Below are 25,149 nucleotides of genomic sequence, written 5' to 3' on the forward strand. Positions count from 1 at the left end.
AATGCCAAGGGCTGGCATTGCTCAGAGGCTAACAACAGCAGTTAACAAATGTGTTAATTACACATGGTTTTATCCTGTAATTAATCTCTGCACTGTCCTTGCACGGAGCAGCATCCCTGCTTCTCTGCTGCTTGTATTGCCCTGAATGAGCGGCTGATCCGACCCTCCTCTCTCAAACTGGCAGAACAGCGGAGAGCCCTGCGATTTCATGCGTCAAAGTCCAAACCGACTGAACTCTGCATGGGTCAATTTGCATCTGGGGAGCGAATATGTCTCGCCCTCTTCCACACAGACTAACGGCGGCATCCTAATGCATGAAACGCATCGCTTGCTCACAAGTTCAACAGGGTCATCGGGGTCGTTTGTGCAAAAACCAAGGCAGCCGTGTATTTGGCAAAAACATACGATGATGCTTTGATACTACTTTGTTCCCCTTGTAAAACTGAACTCAAATACAAACTCGCAGAAATCCAAGCTGACACCACAGAGGTCAAAAGTACAAGCTTACAGGCCTGCAGGGACCGAGTGTTTGGGCGGAGTATTCCTTTAAGACAAATATGGCCGAGTTCCAACTTACCCTTATTTTTACTCGAGCTGCCTCCACTCCTCCAGGCTGCCCTGCAATGGACACCTGTTCACAATAAAAAGGGAACATGTAAATCAGTTAGTCAGTCCAGACGCAGTCCAAGACAAACAATGGCTCAGATCGTTGCATACAGTTGCACTTAATTTCAATGTTGAAAGCAAAATGTAGAACAAATGAAAACCGCAGAGCGTCTAAAGGCCTCCTCTGAACTGAAACCCAATCCCTCTCCGGTTATTGTTTTATATTCTTGAACCACATCATTACCACGAATCTAACATTGCGATTAGAAGAATGGCCTCCACGATTAAAGTAATTGTCCCATTAAGACAACCACGAACATGAGAGGCCAGATTAAGTTCATTTCCACAGAAATGAAAAAGGTGATAAATTGTCTCATTAGCTTTCTCCTCTTTTCCTTTTCATTTATTGGCTCGCCATTGTGGAGCGAAACCAAAAAGTGATGTGCAGTGTTATTGCTCCAGATCAAATTAAAAAAAAAGTGTTTGGGAGCAAAAATCCTAAAAAAGAAACAACTAAGCAAACATGAAGTAGGTCAGTCTGGTTCATCCGTTAGGTCCACACAAACAAACAAAACACACCTATACAGGCTGCAAGCAGCAATTAAAATCATTCAAAATAAAAAAACATCGCTGGGCCTCGTGTTCGCAAACATCTGCTTAAGTGTGCTTGACTCACATCCTGACTCCGTACAGCTCCAGTGAGAGAGCAAGGTAAACAGTCCACTCATTGATTTTCACAGTTATCTTTATTTGCTTATCAACACCGCGGCACTCGTCCAAATCTTAAAAGGCTCCGCTGCTGCAGTCAGCGAGCTTTTGAAACCAGAACTTAAAAAAGGAGTCTCTTACTACTTATCAGACTATACTTGCATCATCAGAGTAACGCGGGAAGGAGGCTGGAAGGCCTTTGAGATACAGAGAACAGGCATGTTTGAAGGTATTTTTAAACCTGGGCCCTTTACATATACATGCTTTGGTGTTTAAGTGATTCATACAATCGGTCTAGTAGATCGACACGGCTGCAACTTAATCCTTTGGAGCAACTGTGACTGTCGAAGTTAAGTCCATGAGATGTTCTTTGATAGGCTGAGGATTCCTCTGGAGATCTACCTTCGTTTTAAACAATACGATCCAAGTTTGGAGTTGATCTAAAGGGACTGCCCGTGAGAATTTATTTCCAAAGTCATGGCTGAATATTTAACAAATCTGTGAATCTGCGCGAGGCAGAAACCGTAACAACGGACCTCTCGCAAGATTTTAGAGCGAGACTTCCCCTTGCACGAGACTTGTGCCCCAAAGCATTACACTGCAGCCATTGGAGCCGTCTTCCAGCTGAGGTGATCTACTGGACCAAAACATCTGGTCAGTATGAATCATTCACACCAAAACATGTAAATATAGGGCCCAGGTTCAAAAACATTGGAAGTCCCCTTTAATGGTCAACACACTGTAGGTAGGGTTGCAGCAGTATGCAATGCAGAACTGCAACTTGTGATTTTTTTCATTGTCGATTTATCTGTTGATTATTTTCTTGATAAATCAATTTATTCTGTGTGAAACATGTTACCTCGACTTGAGCTATTTTAATGTCAGTGCTTGCTGGACTGTGATTGGTTTAAAGATATACAAACAAGCCAGAGCTTTCTTCCCCTTTTACCAAAATGAGAATTAGCTAGCTTTTCCCTAGCATCCACACAGCACTGCAGAGATCTGACTAAGTGAGACTTTATACTGTGAAACCTGAGACGGTTATGGTAATGTGGGATCTTCTGTATGTGTATCAGACTATGGAAAAACCCACAGAGATACTGTTGAAATCAGTGGAGCAGACGTTTAAAAATAAATGACGAGTCAGTACTTTCATCCACAGGTGCATTGTAGAGCACCTGGCAAAGATAAGCATCTAATGCCGGCAGTGTGCTCGCCTGAACTCCTCATACAACACTTTAATCATAATTACAGCCGGATCCTCCTGCTCTTCCAGCGAGCCCAGCCAAAACAGACCAGCTTCCTCCAATCAAAACAACCGACTGGACCGAGTCTCTGCAACCCGTTTGGAGCCTTAAACCAAACAACCTCGGTGACTACTGCAGAAAATGACTCGTGGAGGAGTGGCGACAGTAAACACTGAAGGCAGCACAACCCAATGCACACAAATCTGAATCATGGTCCAATGTTGTGGTTCGAGAGATAAAAGGAAAATAGCAGATGAGAGGAGCGCTTTGATCAGACGGCAGTAAACAGCTCGCTCCGCCCGTCTGTGTCATCGGAAATCTGCGCTGCAGCCAAACAAACCTGGTTGCTTTTCTCTGCCTGGTTGTTCCTGTTGGAGTCGGGGAAATGGATGTGGCAGCCCGTCTCCTCCATCACCCTCTTGATGTTGTTGCCACCTTTGCCAATAACGTGGGAGTGCTCTGTGTGGGAAACGTCCATCTTCAGAGTTACCCTGTTACTCTAATGAGCAGGAAAGAGAGGAGCAGGGTGAAATGATGATTGATGACAGTGGCAATAAGCTCGGCGAGAGCAGCAGGATACTAAGAAGACGGTGCATTTATTGTGTTATTACCTCGGCCAAGGAGGTTATGTTTCCACCCCGTGTCCATTTGTTTGTCAGCAGGATTAAACAAAAACTACAGCACAGATTTTCACTAAACTTGGATGGAAGATGGGAATTGGATCAGACCAGATACCATTAACTTTTGGGGCTGATCCAGGAATTTTTCTAACATGGCGAGATAGGATGTTTTTCAAATTTTTTCTTTATTTCTCAGGGAAGAATGGATAATGATGGAAAAAAAATCATGCAAGTTTAGTTGGCTGGTATCTGTGAGTGAGAACAATTTGATGCGGTTCTTAAATTATGGTTAAGCTGTTATGGGTGGTTTCAAATCGTGTCTGATATTGGATCAGGCTTGATTGAATTAAAGGGGTCTGTTAGGCCTTGGCGGAGGTATGCACTCTACTGAGCGCCATTCTAGATATGCATGTATTTGAAAGGTACAGATAGAAATAATAATTAAAAAAAAAGTCAGAATGATAAATATCAAACTTTAAAAAGTAAGTTTCCACAGAATTCACTGCAAGTTGCAATGTTAACAACATTATTGCTGAAACTGTCTCGCATACCCAAAATCAAATGCAAGATAATATAATATCCACCAAGAGGAATTAGTCGCTAAAACTGGCCTCTTAATAGCAGGGATATAAGTCCATGAGGATGAACAATAACAACAACAACAATCCCATTATGTAGAAGGAGGGAGCCATCAAGAAGTACAGTAAGCACTAACAGAGGGACACAGACGAAGACGTCAAAGCCAAAATAGGAAAAGCCAGAGCAGCATCTAACATCCGACAGAAAGTATGGAAGGCCAGACACATAACAACGTTGACTAAACTGTAAATCTTTCACACCATCGTCATGACTGTCTTGTTTTACTGAAACTTGGCGCACAACAAAGACCATGTTAAGGAAAGCCCGACTGTTTATCAACAAATGTCTAAGAAGTATCCTGAGAATCTGGTGGCCGGAAACCGTCAGACACGAAGACCTATAGCAGAGAACGGGCCAAGAACGAGTAGAGCAGCTTATCAGCAGAAGGAAATGGTCATGGAAGCCATCTAGTACATACAGTGCAGTCGATAATGTTCCTGAGGCATGATACTGTCTCCAATATCACCACATACAGCTCATTAAACTCACTATACAGCTATCACCACTGATCAAATCAGACATGTCTGTTTTTATGGACATGTGACATTTAAAGTGTGTTATCAAACAAACAATAAAAATGCACTCTCTGGTTCCCATTACGATCGCAATTTAAGATTAATCTATAGATTATTTTCTCGATTAACCACTTACTAATCTGGAAAATGGTGAAAAACGTCGATCAGGATATGCCAAAGTCCTCTTAAGACTTAAAGATAATCAGTTTACTGTCATAGACAATTACAGAAACCAGAAACATTGCACTTAAGAAGCTGGAATCAGCAAATTTCTGCTCAATTGTTTATCAAAATAGTCTTAACTAATAGCTATAATCAATTAATCATTGCAGCTCTCGTTCTCATCCTGCTCCTCTGCTGCTTCACTGAATGACCCGGGCAACATCTGTCCCCTTTTACTAAATCTAAATAGTCACAAGACCAAAACCTTACAATTTCCCCTCTTTTAAACATTTTCACATGCTGCAGTTATTTGGACAGAGACGCAAATGAGCAACAAAATATGCAGTAAATAAAAAAGAGCATCAAATTATTAAATTCCTCCGCTGCGTCTGCCAGATGAAAATGACCGTTTCGTGACAAAACCATATGAAATGCTGCAAACTAAGCCAATCATGTGCTGCTGCGGCTGCTCCAAAGTGCAGGGAAGATTGCCTGCCCCCAGGGGGTGCTACAGCGCAGCCGCCCAGGTACGTGATCTCTTGTGCTGCCATGGCAATGGAGCCTGCGGTGCACACACACTGCAATCCACAAAGCAAAAGCTCGGGATGTGAGTATCTGGCGAGATTAGAGCCGAGATGCACCACGCTGCTGAGCGCAATCTGTCACTTGGACAGCGGGAGAGCAGAGGGGAAGTAGATTCAGTCTACTAAAAGGCCAGGAGAGGCTGAGAGAGAGAGACACAAAGAACAAAAAGGAAGACTGCACACAGACTCATGTTGAGATAAAGGCGTTCACTGTACCTTTGTGTCAAGGACTGACATGATTCTGTCTTTGGCTTCCCTCACATTCTCCCTCTTCCCGCACACCTTGATGTGAGGATCTGCAGGGGGAAGACAGAGAAACATCAGAGCATGTGTTCAATGTGTGAGTGTGTGAGTGAGTGAGTCAGCGTTGATTAAGGGCAGAGATAGAGTTTGTGAGTGGGAACACAAGTTAAACCCATTTAATCAAACAAGACGCAGCAGTTTGCATTTGTCAACAAATTACAGCGCGTCAGAGAACAGCTCTGCAACAGTAATTGCCGCTTTGATATCCGCCGAGTCTCATTTAAGTCGGCAAGCGACCACGCCGTGCGGGGGGGAGGGAGGGGAATCATATTCAGTCAATCCATCAGTCAGCAGGGCGCACGGAAACACTTCGAGCTGCAGACGATTGTTCTGCTGCAATTTAGCCTCAACAGAAGACACAGGTCATGTGATCACCTCATTTTCACCCAAAATGAAAATTCAGTCATCAGGTGAAGTTTTGTAGTCCACAAAACATTTCTGAAGCTCTGCAGCATTCTCCTAAACAACTGAAGTAGATGGGGACGTTTTAAAAACGTTAAAAACCGAAAATGGCTCCATACGGCTCATCCGGCGGAATCATTTTCGTATTTACACCCCTGACACTGCCAGGCTAGTGCAGCCACTTCAGGCCGGGTGCACATGAACGTTATTAGCTTCGCAGCTACAGTAAAGACTTGGGCTTAAAAAGCGGTGTAAAGTAAGTCTGTATCTTCTCAAATCAAGCAGCAGGACAAGTGTTGGCTAGGGAAAGATGTTATTCGCGCCTTCAACCTGCGGTCAGGCTTGAGCACCCGGCTCAGATGGGGTGCCGCTAACGCTTATAGCTTAGCTGCTACAGTGGCAATTTCAGCTTAGAAAATGGTGGAAATAGCTTATCTTCAAATCGGTTTGGGATATCTGGGCTTCTGGAGACTATGATTACGCCGTAAGGAGCCAATTTAAGTTCTTAAAGATCAGGATCTCTTCCTGAGACTTGGATTACGCTGGATGAGCTGCACCGAGCCATTTTACTATTTTTCTTTCGGTCACCATCTACTTCAGGTTGTGTAGGAGAAAGCTGCAGCGCTGTTTTGCTGTGAAGCTCCAGGAATGTTTTGTGGACTATCAAACTTCACAGTGACTTTTTTTTAACATCTCAGTGTGCTCTTCATCCGCTGTCACAGAACAAAAGCAGAAATTACATCTTTTAATTTTTGTGCAAATACACTCAGCGGTAGACACAAAAATCATGCAAGTAAAGGACCTAAAGGAGCTTGACTAAACGGTGCTTCCAAGGACCTCCGAACACTTCAGTTAAAATAACCAAACACTGCATACCTAAACCATTCAAAGCTAATGCTCGTGTCTGCGCAGCCTACATCTGGCTCCGCCGCGTGCCCGACCCCTGGAGAACACTAATGTGAAAACACATGAACGCACGCACACGGATTCAAAAACGTGCACACACATGTACTGTAGCTACACACTCACGGTCCATCGCCCCTGTGTTAACTGTACCGAGCAGCAGGAAGTCGACTGAGCCCCCTTCCAGGAATACCCCTCCCCACAAAAACACACACACACACACTTGCAGCATCTCATATCTACAGTGTAGGCTTCAAGAGAGGACTTTCTGGAACAAAGTCGCTGACACCTCGGAGAACCCTGCCAATGCATGTTTAGACTTTCAAGGAGCTTTGGAGTGAAAAACCCGATGGGAAGTCGCACACTTACAGAAGGCTTTTGATGACAAAGAGCTACCTACAACAACCAAACCCCACTGCAAGAAACTGAAGATCTGATCAAGTGGAATAATGTCACATTCAGTCTGGTTTTTAGCAGTGATCAAAGGCAACTAAGTACATTTACTCAAGTCAAGTACCTCAAAACTGTACTTAAGTATTCACATATCCTGCTACTTTTTACTTCCACTTCCTGGTTTAAAGTATAAATGGATTGTGTACTCATTTCAAAAGGTAGTCGAGTAAATGTCACTTGCCTCGTCTTGATAATTAACTTTGTCTTCACTTGAGATATTTTTAACTAGTTCCAACGAGCACGTCTGTAGAAACATTCACCTCAAGGATGGAACACTTATTATAAGCTAACTAACTAGTACGTCAAGACGAAAACATGTAATTTCCAGCACCATATTTCTAAACTAAGTGAGATAATCTTATATTTAGTGTGACATGTAGTCTGCCTTGTTTTGAGGGCACGTTCCTGGGACGAAATATCTCAGGTCAAGTTTCAGTCTTCCATTCAGAAAGTTCATTTATTTGTCACATTTCACTAATAACATTGAACTCTTCAAGTGGACAAAACCATAAGATTAAGCCGTTTTTTGGAAATATTTAAAATGTAAAAGGTTGAAAAGGGACTTTATATGTTTAACCAAATGTTGAGTAAGTGAACTGAATTTATAACCCTCTGTACAGGTAGACTTTGTAAGACTTCACCAACGGTTCACCTCTTCCTCTTCTTGATGTGAATAGTTAAATTCTGATGTACATAGTTAGACTGTTTATTTATAGCGTGCTGGGCATATGTTAGAAAGTGAGAAACAAAGTTCACTGACAAATTAAAAAATGGAAATGCATATTGGTATGAAGGCTGTACATGTGGGCATTCAGGTGAATACTGCTGTGCAACTGAGCAGACGTGTTAAACCTGCACAAGATACGAGAGTGATAATGATATGCAGACCTGCGACTGAAGATGGAGTCTAAGTTCGCCTGAGGACTGAGTTATGGCCCACAAGAACTGCAGCTTTAAAAACCCATTTCTGTGCATATGCATTCATTGTACAGCTGCAAAACTCAGAACATGTGTTGGCTGGAGTGAAGAATTCAGCTTTTCCCGAAGGAGGTTCAGCTCTCTAGGAACTACGGGGACCACAGAACGCCAGCAAACAAGCAGGCACTGATCTTGTTAGTGTGACACAGAGGTCAGGCAAGCTCAACACACTCTACAGGAGACGCTAGATCAAATGAGAGAGTAACGACGGCTCCTCGAAGGCTCGAGGGGCAGGAACTAAACAAAAACCAAGCTGGAGTCGGAGACAGGGAAACAAACCGGAGAAAACAAAAGGGAAAAAGAGCAGAAAGAGAGGTCAGAGCCCCATCAAAGTCTCAGCAGTGGCTCCAGGAAAATTTCCCATCATACAGCTGCTGATGTGAACAATAGTAATCCCTCCGCTTCCTCTTGCGGTACCCGCTGCGACCATCAGAGGGAGTAGGGTTCTTCCAGCGTCTGACCTGCACGGCACATCTGGCAAACATTAGCCGGCCTGAACGAGCGTCGCAGTCGTGATGTAGAACACCCCCGCATTTTTGAAATGGACTGTGCTGCGTGCTCCTTTTTTTGATGATTGATTGTGGAATAAAAAATGAACACCTTAAGTCTTAATTTGGCACATGCACAACACCTAGAAAAGCAAACATAACACGAGACCCGCAGCTGCAGAAAGTCACACACATTTTACACAGTTCCACTTGACAGAGAAGAAACCTTTTGACCCGGAGCGCTGTACTGGCAGAGCTGAAGCATTTTTCCAGCTGAGGACTACATTCAAAAATACCACACAAATGAAGGGAATTAAGTCCTTTTGGCTTTGTGTTTCTCATTCAAAACATCTGCGGAAATGTTGATACAGACAGTTGGCAAGGAGTGGCAGTATTAAGACATTTCATCAAATCAAAACAGTTTTAAAAGATTAAAATCACGTCAAAATCTTTAAAAAATCTCACATTGGCCATCCCGAAGGTGCAGAGCTGTCCTCGTGTGCGAGCGATACGCCTCCTCGCTGTATCAAATCACTAACGGTGCACTGATGGTGGCTTGCCCCTGAGGCTAACAACTGGCCTTATCACACTCGTGCAGGTGGCAAGGACAGCTAGCTGCAGGTGACGACTGACAACAGAGGAGCTGGCATTTTGATGGAGTGTGGCCCCGTCAGGCGAGAGGTTACAAACGTACAAATCCCCCTCACATCTGCCGCTATCCTGCCGAGAGTAACCGATTCCAGACCGCACATGAAAGATGACGCTGATTCAGTGTTTCAGGAAAACAAGGAAAACAAGGAAAACTTAATACTTAAAGAGTCCGATTTTAGATTCTGATCAATTAAAATCATCTGCACCGACAAAACAAAACAATTACGTCATCAGCTATTTTTAGGACAGAGCGAGTGAGTGCTGTGTGGGTCATCTCCTCCAATGAAAGTGATGAGTGATGAAAGGAATGTGGATGATTGTCTCCAGCAATTTTCCTGATGAGTTCATGGCAGTTTTTTAACCACCAGGTGCTGCTTCTCTGCATCTTTCACAGTAGAATTTAACAAAAGGTGAACTGTGAAGTTTTGCGGAAGAAATTTTAATCAAAAGAGAGAGAAAGATCTTCGCGTCATCGCTTCATTTTAATGATTAAATACACAAACTGACCTTAAAAGGCCAACACAATGTCTTACCGTTTTCTTTTTACTTTTTACTTATATGTGGCGGACCCCGCCACCTTTCTAGCTTCAAACTGTGTTCTGGGGACCTTATTTTCCTCTGAGAACAGCTTGTTTATTCAGATAAACACTTATTATTTTTTTATTTTTGTATTATTAACCCTAATATTACTTAAATGATAGATCTGACCTACAACTCTTGTTCACATTGTGTTGATAATGTTATTTCATTTATTGAACGTTTTAAACCGGCCATATCTTACACACTGCCTCTTTAAGCCTGCTGACTCTGTAAGAAGGACAGCGCTCTTCATTTAGCCATCCATCCCTCCGTCTTGTCTTCACTCCCTCCCATGAGCTCAGGTTGTTGAAACACACGCTCAGTTCCACTCGTCTCTTCTCACACAACCGCATTCGCTCATAAGATAAAGTGAGAATCCGACATTCTGCCTTTCAGCTCCTCTCGGTTTACGCAACACAGAAGAAAAAAAAATCTGACAGGCTGCAAATCATGGGACCGAATTTTAAATATCCTCACTTTGTACGGGGAACATCATTCCCAGGTGGCGTTGGACGCAAGTTTTGTGAATGAACTAATACTTGGGAGGAATGTTTGCCAGAATTTACAGTTGATTAATTATCCAGAGAGAAAAAATGTCAAAGATTCTGACGTAACCTGTCAACTATTTTCTGTACAGAGCGAGTGAGGAAGTTACATAATGTTGTTGGATTCCACATCTGGCTTGAAGACGCACACTGGCAATCCCCCAAGGGACAACAAAGTGGGCACGGCTACACCTACTCCTCACCCCGTTCCGCTCAAACCCTGTCTAACCCCCCTCCCGGAAGAGCTTTAAATAACCGTGATAATGTTTTATTGGTAACAGAGTGCTTGAGCAACTCTGGCCAATAAATGCGTGGGCCCCGATACAAGCGACTTCCCAACCCTCCGCCCGCCTCCACAGCAAAATCACAAATTCCTCAGTGCAGATGAGGAGCTGAAAACATGCAAGCTTTCATCTTTTCAAACCTCTCAAATACCTTTTTAATAATTAATGCCAGTGCAACCTCGATATTCTTCCCTCTTGTCTGTCCAGTGACTTTCCTGGGAACATACTTCTGGTTCAAAGACTGACGCAATCATCAACCTCAACTATGTTGTTACAGACTCACACGTCAAGTTTAGTTAAGCGGTTAGTTTTGACGCTAAAGATCTCAGAAATTTCCTGCGACAGTGCGTTTCTGTTCGATGTAGTGAAAGTTAAATATTTATTTTGAAATCATCACTCACCAAACACTCGAGTCAAACAAGGCAAAAGCAATAAAAGCAGTTCATGAAGCCAGTATAAGAATAATCTGAATATGGGATTAAGGAAGAAAAAACAGTCACCTTTTTTGGACTTGGCACCGATTTTCAGTTTGGACGGCCAGGCTATCTGCGTTTGGGTCTCATCCATGATCTGGAAGACAGTGAAGGATCACAGATATCAGTATTTGCAGAGAGTGAGTGTTGGCAGGGAAAAACAAAAATACAAAATACAATCTTGACTCTTCAGTCTTGGCAGTCATGGTTATACAGTTTTTCAGCGGCACACTCTGAACTCTGCTTACATTAGTTTGCAGCATGTCAGGAAGTAGAAAGATAACAAACTGGCAGCCTGTATATAGCATGTTGATCATCATGATGTCTAGGGCTGTGCATAATGTCATTTTTAAACATTTGAACTCGCTTGAGGTTTTTTAAAAGAAGCTTTGGATGCAGTGGAAAAAGGGCCATAACAAAAACAAGTAAATAAACAATGAACACACTGTGTTTCTTGCTTGTATTAAGTAAAAAAAATGTACCGATGGAACAAATGAAAACGTCTAAAAACAAGTCATCAGTCTCACTGAGATGCTACCTTCCAGGAGAGGTTTTGCAGCGTCGTCAGTCATTGCAAAAAAAACAAAAAAACAACCCTCAAACAAAATCATCCATTTTAAATAAAGACGTTAGAAGCATGGGATCATGGGAGTTGTTGTTAAACAACGATCATTGCTGATGAAAATCTGGACACGTTGCTGAGGCAGTTCACAGATGAGGCTATGATTTCGCCCGTGTTGATTTTTTGGTTGGTTTGTCAGCAGGATTACACAAAAACTACTGAACATATTTCTATGAAACTTGGATGGAGGATGGGTCTCGGTCCAGTACAGACCACTTCGGAGCGGAGCCAGTACTTTTTTCTCACTTTCTTTAACATTTTGTCAGGGAGTATTGCATGAGAAAATAACTAAAATAAATCAGGCGCATCTATGTGGTTGGTGTTCATGAGTGAGTACAATCTGATGCGGATCTGAACACAAATCCAGTCCTAGCGGCTTTAAATGTTCTGTTTTATATATTGGATTAGGCTTGATTGAATGTTGGGCCTCGGTGGAGGTAAGGCCTTTACCGAGTGTCTCATCTGTTGTAGGGACAGGTGATCAAATTAAACAAATTGTTCAGTAATCCTGTGGATTTCTCTGTGTTTGAACATTGTTGGAAACATTTGGGATAAGTACACAACTGAGCGATAAATGTAACAAAGATCGAGTTGTTTTTAGACTTTTTAATGCAGAAAAGTTGCATATGATATATTTCATAAATTAACCATAAATAGTGTTGGAGCTCCTACAGATGTTTTGTTACTGTGGTTATACAAATGTAACTTATTGCGCTGTTAGACTGCCCGGTTAAAGGTGAGCATTTCATTTTTATGAGCATATCTCAAAAACTCAAACAGGCACATAGTTTAAATAAGTTATGGAAAGTTAAGAAAGTTTTTGTTCATGTTTTCTTCATGCAGAAATCTTTTGGATCAAAGTTTTGTGTTTTTATTTAGTGAAATTTGATGAAAAAAACTTGTTTTTCAACTTCTTTCCATTTATGACATTACGTCTATACTTATCATTTATTATGGTTTTCCTGACTCCAAGAAATGACATCACAATTAGCAAAAATACCACTGAAGGCACTGGCGAAACCATTTCCATTGCAGACTTCAAGGACTAGTATCCATTGGGCTCCACTCAGTATTAAATAGGAGCTTTGTAGATTTTTGCCAGTATTTCAATGAGGCTTTGGCTTAACTTGAAGTGTGGACAACTACCCACTGCTCGTCCTAAATTAACAAACACTCATTTTGCTGATTTAAGAGAAACAATGAGTGAAACACGTTTTGGCTGCCAGCAGTTACAAAAAAAGAAGTCTTGCATGAAATAAAATGTCTAAAAACACACATAAATCATCTTTCTAGGTAAGAGATCCCAGAAAAGTCAGAGGAGCCGAGTCCAGTTTAAACATGTCTGATGATATAAGCTTATCTGATGTTTCCAGACATTTCTACGTTTCCGCTCAACACCCAAGTCCTCCCGATGCGACACAACCGAAAAGACGAAAACAATAAAGAAAAAGCACCGAATACACTTGGCTTTGCTACATATGAAACATGCCAGCAACAATCGGCGCAAGAGCCCTTTGACAAGTCTACTCATCGTAAACCAGGAACATGTGTATCGACGTGAAAAAAAGCCAACTGCTTGCAGCACAGAAAAACGGTAAGACGCTGTCAGCGTTTCAGTGAGGGGAAATCTATTACCCAACCTCCTGCTACTCTTTTCAACCATGAGGAAGCTCTCACCTTGCTTGGCTTTCTTGCTACAAAACCCACAAACAAACCCCATGAGAACGGTTTGTCATGACGAGTGGGTGTTAGTGGGAGAAAAAAAAAAAGGAGGAAAAAGGAGGAAAAACCTTCCAAAAGATGTGAGAATGCTCCTAATGGCCTTGTCCTCCATGTGCACTAGCTTTGTTTTCACAAAGATCCTGCGGCCTTTTGTTTGTTTTAATACTTTCCAGGGGTTTGTGTTTTCGGGGTGGAGAAGATATGAATTTCCCAAAGTTTCAGCCACGTGATCGAGCACCCGAGGACTGCTTCAAGCCATTACACGAGCAGCACTTAATGCTCCTCGGAGGTCGAGCGCATTAAGCGATGAGCCACCAATTGTAACTCAGACGGGAGGAGAGGGCGCATTAAGAGCCATCAGCGCTCCAAATGAAGATTAGATGTTCGGCTTTATTGGCACTGCGGCGGCTCTCATCATTTCACAAACAGATTCAAAATAAATCTGCTTTTTTTTTTGCATCGCCAAATAATAACTACAGCCTGTGATCCGGGGGAACCGGTGCACAAATCAGAAAGGGAAGTGCTTAAATTCCTCCATATGCTGTTCTGGAAGTACCACGGTCTGTTTGGCATCCTTTACAACGATTTCTGACAGCTTACCCACTGCCTGTCTCACACACCTGTTAAACAGAGAGACAGCCTTGGAAGGTCTGATGCGTGCCTTTCTTTACTCTGCAGCTGTAGACTCGAGTCCATGATGGTTGACTGGAAGCCCTTTCAGGCCTCACTGGTTCTCTAAAACCTCCTATAATGACGCATTAACAACGAAGAGCCAAGACGATCAACAGAATAAAAAGGTGCCCGTGGCATTATTCTGCAACTTCTACAACTTTTGAAGTTGAAGCAACCTGTATTTAGTTTGTTACACTCCAAAATACATATTTTTCCTCTTACCTGTAGAGCTATTTATCGAAATTGTTTTGGTGTGAGTTGCTAAGTTTTGGAGAAATCGGCCGTCCAGATGTCTGCTTTCTCTCCAATATAATGGATTTAGATGACACTCGGCTTTTGGAGCTCACAGCACCAAAACATACATTTGAAAGACTCGACCGCTTCTCTTTCCAGAAGTCATGACCCAGTTACTCAAGATACATAGACACTATAACAGGATAGAGAGAGCTGCCCTCGCTCTCTCTCTCAGATTGAGTGAGGGGCGTTGAACCAAATCTGATCCAACTGTCTTAACCAGGCAGTGCTGTTAAACTACAAACCAAGATTCTGTCACTACACTGCCTATTTCTTGTCTAAAGTATTTTCAGAAACATATTGTAGCATCCCGTTCAGCTGCAACGGACTAAGATCGTGAACCAGGAGTCATATTGTTCCTATTTTGTGAAAACGGAGGATAAAAAGCTCTGATCAAACTGTAAAACAAGGCAGTACTGATCAGATATGACCCACAGTCCTGCTCATCATCAAATTCTCACCTTAAATGTTCTCAAAAACATATTTTACTGTATCGTTTAGCTGTAATATAATAGTTTGTTACGTTGCAGTGCATTCTGGTTATTATAGTTTCTCTACCTTGAGCAAAAGGGAATACCACATCTCATTTTCTCTGGAGATGTGGCACCAATTTAAAAAATATTGCGTCTTTCTACTGCACAGACAGCCCAGTTTTATGCAACGGTGAAATACTTCTCTTTTGACTGACTGTGCATTTCCTCACGGATGAGAGGCTAGCTACAAAGCTAACAGCTCAGTCACGAGCACGAGCCTCTCGTCAGTGAGCAGATGCACGATTGTGGCCGCGGTGATATGGTTGGAAGGTGTAGCTCAGTAGACAGATGACAGTTTCTACATTATACTGCTCACAACAAGGTCTGTGGATAATTTTGAGTAACTGAGTCATGATTTCTGGAAAGAGACATTGCGGTGGAGTTTTTCAAACTTGCTTTATTTTCTTTTATTATTTTGAAAACCGCAAGTTGAGTGCCATCCAGTTCAATTATATTCGAGAGAAGACACAAATTTCCCCCTTTTGCAGGTCTAATAAAGGAATTCTGATCTAGCCGGACAAATGGCACCGCAGGTTCGACTTATCAAAGCAAGCTGTGATGTCTTTTTTTAGGCTCTCTACGTTGTAAAATTAAGAACACTTCCTTCAAAGGCAAATCTGTCTGTTCAACGAAACAGGATTTTGCAATACTGAGAAAAAAACCCTCATAAAACAGTTTGCTGGAAGCCAATCACATCATTGCAAAACACATTTGTACAACAAAAGCTTATTTATTGATGTTTTTCTACATTCTTCCTTCTCTCTCTTAAGCTCTTGGCCCGAGTCGCATATCTTTGGGCATTATCGTTCTTCATCTAATTGGAGAGAAACACTCCTCTCATGATCCCCCCTGCATGTGCCCCCATGTTTACGTCCCGTTTCTACTGAATGAATCACAGAGGAATTTGGTATCGTTTTTGTGCAATGAAAATAAAGGAGAATTCCTTTCAGATGATGTCACTCAACTATTTCTGTCAGGAATTTTTCCGTGGTATCATCAAAGTGACTACGCTGAAAATCGGTTCCAGCTTTAGCATCCAGCATGTTAACGATCGCCCATTACTGTCCTCCCACTGGAAACCTTCCCATCCTTCATTCTCTGCAATATTATCGCAAGTGCTGCAATAACAGTATCAGTCTATTCGCTCAGAATGGTTTTACACGCAATAACAATCAGCCCGAAACCTAAATCTGATGAGATCTTCTGTGTTTGCTGGGCTTCATACCAGCCCGAGGCACAGGCGACTCTAATCTACAACATGACGCCCTCCTGCTGGTGTCTGGTATATGTGAGCGAGGACAATAAATCACGGACACCCAGCAGCTAAAACTGTTCCTACATCAACCGAGGTCATGTGATCAAAACAACAGCTGGAAGTATCATAACAATATTAAAGGACATTCTGTTCCCAGTGGTAAAAACGAGATTCCATCAACTCTGCCTCCAACTTTGGCATTTTTGGGTTTTTTGAGGCATATTTTGTTCATTTTCATTTTCAAAACATCAGTTTTCTCTGCAGCACTGTATTCCTCGTCTGTCATGCTTTAGCTCCTGTCTCTTTAAGGCCCTCCTGAATACCCAGCGTCCTCTGATTGGTCAGCTTGCACACGCCTGACCCAGCATCGCGAACAACAACAGAGCAGCTGTGCCAAATCAAATCTTGTGTGCCAAAGGGTATAAATCATGCAAATGTGGTGACTCAGTGACGTAGTGCGATGTCACAAAGTCACTGAATTAAAGGCGGGACTACTGACGAGGCGTTTCAGGAGCAGTGTTTTCTGTGGGAGAGAGGGCCTGGTGCGGACTTTGGCCTTTTTAACTTTCAAGATCTTGCACAAGAGCGAAAGGAAAGGGAAAAAAACATAAAAGCATTATAGGTCTCCTCTAACATCATGCTGCTACAACACTGACAGATGTGCCTGGATTATGTCAGCGGGGCTTTTCAATTTAAAAGCACAAATTAAAGAAATATAACGCTGTCACCAACTGTCCGAGGTCGTTGAAATTACACAGGCAATGTGGGAGCAAATGAGCGATTGTGACTTGCATATAAAAATGTCTTTAAATCTCTTAATCCACAGTGCAATCGCCTCATCCAGTCCTTTGTGAGCGACTATGTCGACGTAAAACCCCGTAAAGTTAAAGCTTGTGATAAAAATGACAGACGTATCATATCAGAAGTAACTCCAATTATATTTTCCTACAATTATCAAACTATATGGCCCATGCCTCATCAACTTTTTCTCTAAAAGGGCCTTGTTCAGAGAGACCCGTTTCCTGTCCAGCGCTGCTGTTCTTGGCAGCGCTCTGCAGATGGGACTGATTTCTGACAGACCACACACCATTTTAAAAGGGTGGATGGCGTTTATTTTTATGAAGGGGGCTAGCAAATACCTCTCAAATGGGTCACGATATTTGCACAAATTAAGTTACCTACACCCTTTCTTCTCTGCCACCCCACCCTCTCCGAGATGAATAAATACATAAATGACTCAGTTCTGATCGGTTTCATGGCACAACCTTGACACGATGATTGGTTCTTAGAGGTTTACAGCTGGCGTGTCCGTGAAATCAAACAGGATATCATTAAGGCGATGTCCTGAGAGAGAGAGCACATGTGTTCGACACACGTGACTGTGTGTGTACGTATAAAAACAGCAGCAATCAACATGGCAGAGGCATGTTTCCTGGGCCGCGCTGCAACGGTGCAGCTGTTGATTCAGCTGGAATGTGTGTCTGTGTGTGTGAGGGGAACACAGAGGGCTGTTCGGGGGTGTAAAGAGGTTGTGAGCAGAGTTAAGAGACTGACTGAGGGAACAGCATGGACTGAAGCTTCCCCCCCTCCGAGACCCGACAGTCATGACTGAGTTCATGTTAACAATCCGAGTGCTAACTTGCAGCTTAAGCCCCATTACACCTCTGGGCTAATGGTAGCATGTGTGTGGTTATAAAAGAGTCGCACACATTCAAAGGAGGGCACCTCAGGAAAAACATTCAACTGTTGACATACATGAAGTCTACACATCATATAGGCTTATTTAAGATGCATGATAAACATATACGTTCCGTTTTGAACGCACTCACACTGACCCAGTTGTTTCGACAGCTCGCTGTTTTATGCCAACAAAATATTTAATCCCGACAGCTTTAAGTTTTCCGATTTCCCCTGTGTCAGCGCAGTGAAATACGAGATGTTTCAGTGCTAAAACCCAAATGAAAAGAATTACGCCTGGCCTGAGATCTGAGTGTGCTGGCACTCACTTATATATCATGCCTGGCATTATTTACAGAGCCACAACTTCTGGGATGGAGAGATGGAGGCGTGGGGATCAGAGATGTACTCGCCAGAGGTTCAAAGGCTCTCTCAACCCAAATCCACTCCAAGCTCTTCTGTGGTGCACAGTTATCGGCTCAACCAGCCGAGCTTCTCGGCTCTTTGCTGTCCCAGGGCTCGACTTCTACAGCTTTGTGCTCCGTGCCAATGATTCGACACTCCAGCAGTTCACAGTCCAAGACTTTCACTGCGCAACAGTGAGCTGGACCGCTCACCGAGACACGTTTTCTGTTAAACAATCAAGCACTTCATTTGCAGAAAAACACCCTCGTTACACGAGAATAACAAAAAACACACCAGTGGTTTAATGAAAGGATTAAATAGTGTGAAAGGGACAGTTCACCCCAAATTCTGAAATGCATTTTTTTCCTCTTACCTACAGTGTTATTCATCCATCTAAATTGTTTCAGGGATATCTGCCATCTATCAAATATAATGGAGATGGATGGCACTTGGCTTGTGGTGCTCAAAACGCCAAAAACAATATGTTTGAAGAACTCAACGGTGATGTCTCTCTCCAGATATCATGACCCGGTTGCTTAAGATATTTCACAGACCTCGATGTGAGCAGTTTCAGCTCCAGCTGCTTCACACATGCCTAAATATTGCTGCTTTATCTACGAACTGTACTTTAAAATGTATTTTTATACTTATTGCTGCCATGTTATATGAGTTGATGTGCCATTTTGACCCCGTCTTGGCTCGGTCGAACTTGTTAAAGTGAATTTATCTCAATGCGACTTCCTAGTTGAATAAGGGTTGTGTAGGAGCTAGACTAGGCTTGCTAGTGAAGCTAAGTAACCCCGCTATTGCTTCCGCTCAGCCAAGGAGGACGCCATTAATGTTTACATCACACGCTGTCGTGAAGACAAACAACTTGTCCCTTCTGTCCAATGATATGGCTGGTTGTCTAGGTCAGTATAAAGAAAACACTTCCTACGTGAAAGGCCTGTGGACTTCTTTCCCACTGAACTACACCCCCAACTGTACCACTAAACAGGAAGCATCTACTCATGGACGAGAGTCCCGTGTTCGTGACAGCTCAAGACAAACATTAATGGCGTCCTCCTTGGCTTATCTATAACCCTAGCTATCTTACAAGCCTAGTTTGCTAGCTACTAGCTAGTCCCATTGAGATTAAATCTCTTCTACACATGAGACCTAGCAAATACAGGGTCAAAACTGAGCTGTAACGTTAGCTAGCTGAGTTAGCTTCACTAGCTAGAGTAGTAGATCACGCCATTGCAGGTGTGGCTCAGAAGAAGTAAAATAGTTCCTACATGAAACTGCTCACTACAAGCTCTGTGGATTATTTTTAGCAACAATGTCATGATTTCTGTTTGACATTTTGAGCACCACATGCTGAGTGTGTCTAGCTCCATTGCATCTGCGGCTACAAACTCTGCAGCTCACACTAAAACAATATAGATGGATAAAAAGGACTACACGTAAGAGGAACAATCTGTTTTTATTTTGGGTTGCACCGTCCCTTTAAAACAGCAGGAGGGACGAGGAGGAACATGGGACGAGGAGGAGGAGGGAAAACACGAGGCACACACCAAAACAAAGACTGAAACGAGCGAGGGACACGTCGCTGGCGAGATTCCCCCATGTGAGCAGCAGGGACTTGCACACAGCCAACTTCCCAGCTGTGACACCCCTCCTGCAGTCCCATGTCTGCCATCCTCTTTTAAAGCGAGCACTGTTAGCTCTCTGTTCCACGATGTTGCACTGGACTCAAAGGAAGTCCAGCAGACAGTGAGTAAGAGGGTTTGATCGCAACCACAGTAAACGTGCCTCGGGAGAAAGTGCGGGGGCGGACCATTTCTTGTTGCTCTCGTCAGCGACTCGTCTTTAAGTCTCGCTGCTGAGAAATCTCCCTCCCAAAGCCCAGTGAGTAAAAGAGTGTGCATCACAAATGACCATATGCTGCCTGACGCGAGGGAGAGAGCTGCTACGCATGTACTTTATTAGTCTCGCTGAGTGTGTGTGGTAAATGGGTGTGTGTTGGACGGTTGGACGTTTCCATTTTCATCAACTTCAAGGTATTTCGCACACCTCATCCATTTGCCTTCGACAATACCGTTCCACAGTCGCACTCCGTGTTTATTTTCCTGGCTTTAATTGGGCGCGTATGGTGATCACGCTATCAGAGGGGGAACTATGCAGAAGTTATCCAAATGGAAATTCAGCAATAAAAACATGACTTTAGCACTCCTCCTTCACTCGCAGGCCCGCCAACACAAACAGCTGCACGCTAATTTCTAATCGACGATTTAACCACCGGTCCCCTTTGAACGAGCTGTGACAATATTCAAGCCAGAGACTCTAAAAAACTGGCAATGTCAATACACAAAGACACCTCCACTGGACGTCTCGAACATTAGAGATACATCTGAACCCAAAGAGGTGGAGAAGAAGAAACTACAGTATATCTGCAGCCCCCTAGTTAAAATTCCTAGGAAGGGAATCTTAAGGCGCCTGGTTTGCATTACTCTGGTTTTTAAAGAACTGCTTCAGGGACAGTTAAATTGCCTCCTTCTTTGACATTTAACTCAGCTTCCTAACCTCCAAAACCAACTAAGGGAAAATAGACAAAAGAGGAATGCTCAAACAAACCGCTGTCCATCATTTATTTCATTACAGCCCATTAACATACTATAGAGGGAGCTGAACATATTCAGGAAACCGGATTTTAAACAAGAAAGACTCCACTCGAGACTCTTAGAGAGAACCGCAACGTTAACGAGATACCTTCGTGATAACTGCTGTCAAAACTCAATTAGCGATAATGGCTTACTGATTGTTGAAAGTGTGAATGCTTTCACTTTCAGTGCCATGCGATAAGTCTTCTCATTCTTTTTTTAAATCGAGCACATCGAAGTCAGATCATGAACAGACTCACCGTCTCAACTACTATTAACAACAGCTTTCCCTCATGATGACTCACAAATAGAGATATGGCAAAACTTTGTATCAACACAATTTATATTCACTATTCTATAAACCTTTAGATCCAGAATCTTAAAAAGCTAGATAACAACTAGATACTTTATACTAATACAAAAATAACCTTCAATCCTGTCTGTTTAAGTACTTGCAGTGTGAAATGTTTACATGTTTTTGAAAGATATTGTCGTTTAGCTGTTTAGAAATAGATTTGCTTGTGTGACATGATCGGTTATCAACAATATATCAAAGTTTATAATGTCTCATTGGGGCACATTCCCAACATGATCAGTGTTTTATATCGTCAGGATTAGTTGGAGAATTAAAACGTGACTATTTAATCGACAGTGATAAAATACACATAATACTGCTTCACCTAAAGACGGTTATGCATTTACAATCTGTTAAGCACAGTAACGTCCACAGGCTTCATTCCATTGTGATCCTCTGAGAAGGCAACATGTCAAACTCTGCAAGACTTACAGGTGCAAATATCCTTCAAACAAATATTAAAGTAACGGGCCGTCCACGCCAAGACCTGTCACTAGAACCATAACTATAATGAGAACAATGTGAGCGTGCACACTGATGACCGATGATGTCTGTAAACAGCTCGGTCAGCAGCTTGAGAAAATGGACATTGATGATCTGTTACTGCTGTATGTCGCACATAGAAACAAGGTAGGCTTTACATTTTTGGGTTAACTCATCCTTTAATTTGCATTTGACACAATAGGCAGCCCATTCAGTTGTTGGAAATATGAGTAGGCGGAGGTAGACATAGACACTAACTAATCCCCGTAGCTAATAATTGAATGAAAGTTAATTCATTTATAACAAGATTTATTTAAACTCGACAGTCACACACTCGACTGATCAATGAGCTCCAGTGAGCAAGTTGTGATTAAAATAAACAGTAAAGATCGTTTAAAATCACTGAGGCAAATCCTTGTTTTATTAAAATGTAATGAAGCTTCAGAGCATCGATTAATTAACTCGGTGACAGAGAAAAATCAATGAGGCGAGCTGGCCGGAGCGGACCTGTGTTCAACCCCCCTTTCTCATGTTAGTCCGGAGAGGTGATCTGCTACAGTCTGGTACGTTATGTAAGTGAGAAAAGGCCCACGCTGTTGTGTCAGCTGTGTTATAGAACGTCAGTGTTGTTCCCTTTGCTTTTATTTGTTTTGATTTATAATTACGAGTGACTGGAGGAGCACCTGACATCTGCTCCCTTACCGAGGAGGGAAGCGCCGGCTCAGTGGGCTTGAACGCAACCCAAAAGACAAAAAGCAAACACCGACCAAGTGCAGACTACACACTCACCTTCTGAAAGAAATCCTCCCCGCCGTTGACTCTCCCCTCGGAGGCAGCTAGAGTGAGACAGAGAGAGAGAAAATAAATTCACAAAAAAAAAAAAAAACCCACACAGAGCACTCAGTTTTACATACACAATGTAACCAAATCACACGCAGATTACTCAGTCCGCTCGAAAGGTTACGGAGTCTTCGCTCAGAGCGAGAGACTTTACGGTGGATCTCCATTTCTTTGGATATTGTGTTTGGCAACGGCGACTGATATTGCTCGTTTGCAGGAGCGGAATAAAACGTTCCAAGTCATTTTTACATAATCCCGAAGATTGGACACAGCTTCCATGTGACAAATTGATGGATACAGTGAAAATATTTGGCCATTTTTACAGTAACCGTTAATGGAGCAATTCATACCAAACGTCGGTCAGTTTTCACACTTCTTAAAAAAAAAAAAAGGCTTTTGAAATTCATCTCTCACTTCCAGCTGCGGGTGCCACCAGTGTATGAAAGTGCTGCAAAATAAACAACCCAAAATCACATGTAAACAAATAAGCACTTAGGAAATCCCTGGTGCTTTAAAGTAATTTTCCAAGCAGGTGAAAACGCCAAGAAACCCCTCCAGCTGATACAGTACAGAGCGAGTCAGGCCTGTCGTGGCTCCAACACATCTGCAACTCCTTCGAAAAACTGTGGCGGCCCTGTTGATGCAAAATACATATCTGCTCTCCAAGGACAATTCTCATGTTCCTCTGTCATTTGGGAATACCGGGAAGGTTTAATGATGCATTTCAGCCGGCGCTCTCCAGATGGGTCTGTTGCCGTCTGTGCAAATCTGGGTCAGGAGCAGCAGCGCAGTCGACGCTGGGTTATAAAGCTCATTCAGAAATGTGTAGCAGCGAGAAGTACGTTAGAAAAACTGAATGAATGGTTGAACTGATGGGATTGCATTAGAATTGGTTGAAATGATAAGCCAATTAATCCATTAATTGATTAACATGAAACTAATATTCAGGTATTTCGGGGGCAACAACAAGACATTTTCGTGCCCCCCACTTTCAGTTACGGTAATGAGGTGGTAATGTCTACACTGGGTATTATGGTCATAGAGCGTTGGCGATCACGTCCTGTATTGATGAAGGGGACCAGATGATTGATTGTGGAATGTTTTTGTTTTGCTTGTTATGGCAAAACAAAACCAAAAGAAACACTGTAACCCCAAATTATTTGCCGTCTATAAACTTTTCCATGCACATTCAGGCTATTATAGTCCAACTACCCAAAACAGCCTAAACTCGGTTCAAGCATGAAGAGTTTCTCGACAATATGATGTCATGGAAGATCTGATGCTGAACCCAAGTTGGTGCCACTGGCTTTAAGAACTGTGACGGGTATCTGTCCCTACTTTCTGATGTTTCATTGACCAAATGATCAGTCAAGAATATGATTAGCAGATTAGTCGAGGACAAAAATAGTCATTAATGGCAGCTCTACGCACTATACTTTAAAAAATATTCTTTGCGACCACATGTTGAACCAGAAGCACAGCAGGTTTTTTTCAAATGTTAAAAATGCGCCCCATCTAGCAACATTGAAGAAAGTGAGGGGAAAAAAGAGCCCAGATTGGTCCTTTTATCCGGATCAGTACCAAACGTTTATGGGGTCTATTCTGGGCCGAGACCCATCCTCCATCCAAGCTTTGTCATAATTGCTTCAGTAGTTTTTATGTAATCCTGCTGACAAACAAACAACCAGCCAACAAACAAACAGACATCGGTGAAACATTACCTTCTCAGAGGAGGTAATTAAAAAAGAAAAAAGAGATATTTGTGTATTGTGAACATACATCAGATAAAATCAGTTGAGGGGCAAATTTGTTTTACTAAATAATAACATTTTCTCCTCCAGACTGAAAACATCTGTAAGTTAAACACACACTGTATCATTACAGTTGGCCGTGTAATTGTCAAGAAAAGAGGAGTCAGCCTTCCTTAAAAAGGGTACATTATGCAGGATTTTCCAACAAAACAATGTATGGACTCATAGTACAAAAATAACCCATCTTCTCTTAGACACACTAGGAGCGTGTCTTTGTCTTCAGAGACCTTATCGTCTGCCTATATCGTCTTATTATTGTGCTGTTTTCAGGATGATCAAAGCGTTTCATCAATATTTTTCTCAAGAATCCCCTACTACAAACTACAACCAACAAATCCTGCATAGTTTGCCTTTAAAACTAGCACGTCCCGCTGTATTTGTACGCTAAGTGTCTTCAAACATGAAATAAGTTCACCTCAAAAAGTATATTGCGCCTGGACTGAACACAGGATTATATGATTACAGTGTGAAACCAGGGTGTGAGAGGCATTGTTATGACTTCCTCCATCAACACCACATTTCAAGACCAAACTCCAAACACAGTTTTATCTCCAACTATGCCGATATTATTGCTTTTGGCGATGCAGTTAGGCCTACATCATGAGCATTTAACAAGTGTTTGTACTCACACTGGCTGCCCACTAAACAAGGCCAGGCCACAGTTTATAAAGACATGGAGGCTGGTCTGCTCTGGCTCA

At 42.5% G+C, this 25,149-nt stretch overlaps 1 protein-coding gene across 2 annotated transcripts in view; it reads right to left on the bottom strand.

Annotated features, from left to right (window-relative positions):
* bicc1a (BicC family RNA binding protein 1a) overlaps positions 1 to 25,149 on the bottom strand; it is a 66,934-nt gene that overhangs the window by 25,335 nt on the left and 16,450 nt on the right. For both annotated transcript variants that reach the window (XM_084375878.1, XM_084375879.1), the window contains exons 2-6: positions 22,590 to 22,636; positions 11,168 to 11,237; positions 5,298 to 5,377; positions 2,902 to 3,060; positions 578 to 631 (exon numbers count right to left, since the gene is read on the bottom strand). In XM_084375878.1, coding sequence (XP_084232004.1) covers positions 578 to 631; positions 2,902 to 3,060; positions 5,298 to 5,377; positions 11,168 to 11,237; positions 22,590 to 22,636 — 410 coding nt within the window. The remainder of the gene's footprint in view (positions 1 to 577; positions 632 to 2,901; positions 3,061 to 5,297; positions 5,378 to 11,167; positions 11,238 to 22,589; positions 22,637 to 25,149) is intronic.

Source organism: Pagrus pagrus (genome assembly GCF_965226575.1).
Source record: "Pagrus pagrus genome assembly, chromosome: 15".
NCBI classification, from domain to species: Eukaryota; Metazoa; Chordata; class Actinopteri; order Spariformes; family Sparidae; genus Pagrus; species Pagrus pagrus.